The sequence below is a fragment of the Stegastes partitus genome, unplaced genomic scaffold (genome assembly GCF_000690725.1).
Source record: "Stegastes partitus isolate 25-593 unplaced genomic scaffold, Stegastes_partitus-1.0.2 Scaffold1343, whole genome shotgun sequence".
Taxonomy (NCBI): domain Eukaryota; kingdom Metazoa; phylum Chordata; class Actinopteri; family Pomacentridae; genus Stegastes; species Stegastes partitus.
The window spans coordinates 204,066-209,282 of record NW_007579074.1 but is presented as its reverse complement, the minus strand read 5'-3'; the positions used below and the strand labels follow the sequence as shown (position 1 = coordinate 209,282).

General features: G+C 46.8%; 1 protein-coding gene across 1 annotated transcript in view; it reads right to left on the bottom strand.

Moving 5' to 3' along the window:
- The window catches only part of LOC103369875 (glutamate receptor 1-like), a 68,791-nt gene that overhangs the window by 43,025 nt on the left and 20,549 nt on the right, over positions 1–5,217 (bottom strand). The window contains exon 2 of the mRNA XM_008298716.1: positions 1,524–1,763. Within this exon, the coding sequence (XP_008296938.1) occupies positions 1,524–1,763 (240 nt within the window). The remainder of the gene's footprint in view (positions 1–1,523; positions 1,764–5,217) is intronic.

The window sequence follows — 5,217 nt, the reverse complement described above, 5'->3', positions numbered from 1 at the left end:
TGAAGCCGGTTCAGCTGGATGTGCTGTACCTGAGCCCGAGCCAGAGGAACAAAACGCTGCAGCACAGGAACATGTAAAAGCTTTCTGAGGCCTCTGGACAGTTAGAGCAGGACTCACGGCTCTGATTTAATGACCAGAGACAGAAACAGAACCGGGGATAAAGTGATTATTAGTGAGCACAGAGGCCAGTGACTGAGATTTGGAACCAATCACAGTCGCAGTGAAAGTGAAAAGCCTGGTGTTCAGACTAAAGCTGACCTTTAACACGTTGAGTTTATGGAGAACTTTCCATCGTTTATGCTTCAGCGCTGATGGACAGCTTGTCATGTGACCAGGCGCCGTAGTTAACCAATCAGCTGCCATGAATCAATGAATCTACTTTTATATCAGACAAACCAGTCGGAGTCATTCAAAAACATGGATTTAACTTCTCCGTTCTGGTTTCTTTCCTCCTCCAGGAAGCTGAACGTCTCTGGACTGAACTCTGACTGACCAGCTGATCCATTCATAGACGATGAACACGAGGATTTCATGCAGCTGTACTGGAGCTGTTGATTTAAACCCAACCAGGTGAGGCTTCATGATGTGTGCTTTGCTAAAGGACATCTGTGGCTCTCCTCTTTACAGACCCAGAACCACACATGTTGCTCCGGACGGGCTTTATAACGTGAACCCCCTCTGAGGCCGGAGCCCCGATGCAGATCAGAGGACGGTAAAAGAAAACCCTCGTCACGCCGCGCCGCAGAGCGTCTCCTACGGTTGTGAAGCTGTATCCATGGCAACAGGACAGGAGGATGATTATGGGATGAGTCAGGGTGGGAAACTTTCTCATCTGTTTGTGTGTTGACTGGATTTATCTCTTTATAGTGCAGCGAGAAGTGAGCCAGAGTGAGAAGAAAAGCTGGTTCGGCTCGGCCTGGACACGACTTTATGGACCTCTAAGACAGCAGCTGGAGCCGGATCAGCTGTTCTCAGAGGAACCTTTCTGAGAACAAACTCTTTACGTCATTTCACACATTCTCCCTTCTTCGTTAAATCAACAGGCGGTCATCATTCTGTAATATTCTGTGTTATTGAAAGGAAATGAAGTATTTTAGGGATTCTAAAGAGACAAATGTTTGTTCTGTGTTCTGTTAACGTGCAGGTACAAACAGAAAGCTGCTCTTTTACAACCACAGTGTTGTTCTACAGACACTCGCTGTGACTTTAAAGAAGAGTTTTGTATGTTAAGGACTGAAACATGGCAGATATCTCACGACTACATTTTCTAAAACAAACAACAATAAACACGTGGACAGTAAAACTGTAAATACCTGAAACCTCTGTAGCCCTACAAACAGCCATTTGTTCTGTTTTAGAACATGTGACCTAAAAAAGACTGACTTTATGTAAATCTGCTGAAAACCTCCTTATTGTACAGATGCTTGGTGCTAGCTCTGGCCTGCCTCCTTCCTGCAGCCCCTCCGGTCCAGGTGCTGCTCACCAACACCTGGACCGGAACCACCCCAGCCAGCCGTCCTGACCTGAGTCGGAGCTGTACATGTAGACGAAGCGGCTCCAGTAGAAGTGCTCCAGCAGCGCCATGAGCGGCTCCTGCAGCTGAGGGCGGAGCTGCAGCACGAACTGGTTGTTGGTGTGGACGGGGAAGGACGGCGTGACGAAGCAGACGTGCAGCGAGCCGCAGAACGACATCAGCATGTTGACGGTGCGCCGGTCGTACAGGCCCATGATGGCGTAGACGCCTTTGGAGAACTGGGAGCAGACTGGAAGAGACGGAGAGGACGCCGGTTACACATATATACATATATACATATATACATAGACTACATCCACTGCCTCACTGGTTCTACAGGCGCACACTCAGACCAACCAGCCAGCCTGATGGGAGCCGTGAACTAGCATCTACCTGACCAACCCTCTGAGCCAATCACTGCCATCAGGTGTTTCTGTAGCTCTCAGTCAGACTTGTGCACCTGTTGACAGGTGTTCTGGTCCACTGCTCATCAGCAAAGGCCTCTCATTGGTCCACTGCTCATCAGCAAAGGCGTCTCATTGGTCCACCACAGGTTTTGTGTTTTTTTATAATCATTCTTTTCAACCACAATTCAAAGCCAACGTCTGATCTGAGGACGGCCGGCGTCCATAAAGTCGGAGCACTTGTTGTTTTCAGACACATTCCTCTCTTTATTCTTGTTATTCCCCCTGTGACCAGGTGCAGTGACCACATCTGGAGGTACTTCAGGATGTGACTGAAGCGTGGGACGTCCTGACTCCATCAACCAGCAGGTGGACGGGACGCCACCACGTCTGGACCCACTGATCCATGTCAGGGGGGCCAGTCTCAGTCGTCGTGACTGAAATCCCCCAGAATGTGTGCTTCCTGTTAAACGACCAAAGCAAACCCTTCATCCTGTCGTTTAGCTGAAGCCTGAACACACCGCTTGTTCACTGTGATGTGTGTGTGTGTGTGTGTGTGTGTGTGTGTGTGTGTGTGTGTGTGTGTACGTCGTGATATCAATAAAGTTTTGAGAAGATACACACTTCATGGATCCAGAACAAATCATCACAACCAGTTCATGAGAAGACGTAAACAACAGTTTGTTCCAACTTTATGTTCAGCGGTGTGATTAAAACTAACGACCTCACTCAGTATTAATGAGGGGCGGGACTTCAAACTTTACGTCAAAGTCCCGCCCCTAGCATACTTTAAAGCGTTAATTATGATTAATTAATCACAACAAAAATAACAAGTTAAAAAAATGAGCAGTTTGCATCCAGACAACACGGAGCGTCTGCCAGCGCCCGATGGTCCACCGATCACATGATGCACGAGGTGCGTCGGCGCTACGCTAACAGCAACAAACATGGAGGAACCCAATGAGAGCGCATGGCTGGACTGACGGAGGCCTGGACCAGAGCCGGGTTTTACATCCAGCTGACGGGACCACCTGAAGGCAAAGCAGCGAGCATTAGCATTAGCACTAGCAGGCCTGGATAGCCACGAGTTTGTTTTGTTGTAATTAATTAATGGCAATTAACATGTTAAAGTCCCACCCCTCGTAAAAACTTTATTTGTAACATACTGTAACATATTTTGGGTAATTTCAGAACCAGAATCAGATTTGTTGCCAGGTATAGTTGACACAACACGAGGAGTTAGTTCTGGTGGGTCGTGAGGAAGTAAAGCTAAATTGAAACCATAACCTGTGGTGTTATTGGCTGGAGCACTGAGGTGCAGACACACTGATGTTCACATTGATCCAGACCATCAGACGGCTGCAGACTGAAGGAGGTGAAACACTTCATCCTTTGTGCACATTAACGGTAAAAAGCCGACAACGTACACATGATGTGGCTTTATTTAACGATGGACCGGTTCTACAGTGAGACGGGATGTTGCTGCTGACAGAACCCTGGAGCCTGGATCTGTTGGAGTGGCTGCTGTGTTTGGGCTGCAGCATCGATCCGTCTCCTCCTTCTGCGACGCTCCTACAATGTCATGCGTCCAGTCCCGTGAATCCAGGTCACAGCAGCTCCTCGCCTCTGATTTAACTGCTGGTTCTGGTTCTGGGTTTTCTCTTCTCCTGCCTTTTAATAAACTCTTCTTCTCCATGTGTCTTCCACCAAATGCTGCTTTCTGCTAAATCCTGCCATTTGTCACGCACGTTTACAGCTTTATCTGCTTCTGAGTCTTTTTTAAAATCTGCGGAGGAGCAGCGTCTCCATTTGGTAATAAGCTGACGGATGATAAGGTGTCTTATCTCCGCCTGCTTTCTGCAGATGTGCAGCTGATGTTTCCGGCTGCACACAAAAGCCTGGGCGTGCTAAATCCCCAGACGCACAATGGCGATAATCAAATTAGTCCTCGTGCAGAGCCGCTGCACAGCCACGGATTAAGTCTGAAGACAAAATAAGACTCGCTGCCGAGGCTCCACAAGTCAGTCAGCGAACCGCCGACTCATGGTGCTGAAGGACTCAAACGGAACAACAACACGACCAGAACATCCTCATCTGGACTGAAACAGGTGACGTTCTGCCATCAGCGGCCTGTAGGAGGCGCTACAGACACTCATGTGGCATCAGCGAGAACGCAGGTTTAAAAAAGCAGCTTTTTAGCTTCACTTGGGCCCAAATGTGGCGTCGCAGCGTCGTGACCTTTAATGTGAAAGATTTTTCTGCCCTTTTGCCTCCATCGAGCGCTTGGCGGTGCAGATGTGAGCAGTCAGGAGGGAAGCCGCTGTTTTATAATTCAGCCCCAGTGGAGGACGTTCCCTTTAGCCCTGAAACACCAAGAGATGGTTGTCTGGAGGACCATCTGGACTTCAATCTGGACTTTAGGAGCTGCTGCATCCAGGTTCTGGTGGACAAACCGACCCATCAAACGGGAGATCAGCTAAACAGGGATATGTGCTGAAAGAACAGGATAACAGCTAAATGAAGTAAATATCAATAACAGCTGAGATCCAATTCTGACTTCAATAAATGCCTCAACGCTCTCTTTGCTCAGAAAGTATTTAAAATATCAGAGTAAAATCTTGATAAATATTCATATTTTAAGGCCAGTCGAAGACAACTGAACAGAGAATGAATTTTAACATGTGATGATGAGACGGTTCACGATGTTTAAAAATTATAGTTTTTAAATATCGTCCAAATCAGAAACCTCATGCATGTATTCACATAAAAACACAATAACTGATCAGTTTTCACAGCTGTTGTTGTCCTCGAACCTCTTAACTTTATTTGTTCATTTTATTACATTATTTATTTCATTAAGAAACATTATTATTATTATTATTATTATTATTATTATTATTATTATTATTATTATTATTGTTATTATTATTATTATTACTTCTTCACAGCTGCTGCTGTGCCGTCGTTGCTCTGCTTTGTTTCTGTTTCATGTGGAGGATCTTCAGATTCATCTCTGACTCACTGCAGCTAATCTCTGTTAAATTAAGGAGAGGAAACTTCCTCCAGATCTGACGGAGACACACATGCATTGTGTTCCTAAGAGCCCCGGGTTGTTTGTTTTGGACTCCAAGTTGTCGAGCTGTTGATTGAATTTGTCTTTTCAGGCAGAAATTTCCAAAAGTAGGTTAAAGCTTAAGGGGTGAAGGCCGAGTACACAGTGTGAGGACGAGACGCTTCACCCCGTTGGGTCTGAGGCGGAGACCGTCTGAGGCGGAGACCGTCGGGACGAGGCGAGGACCA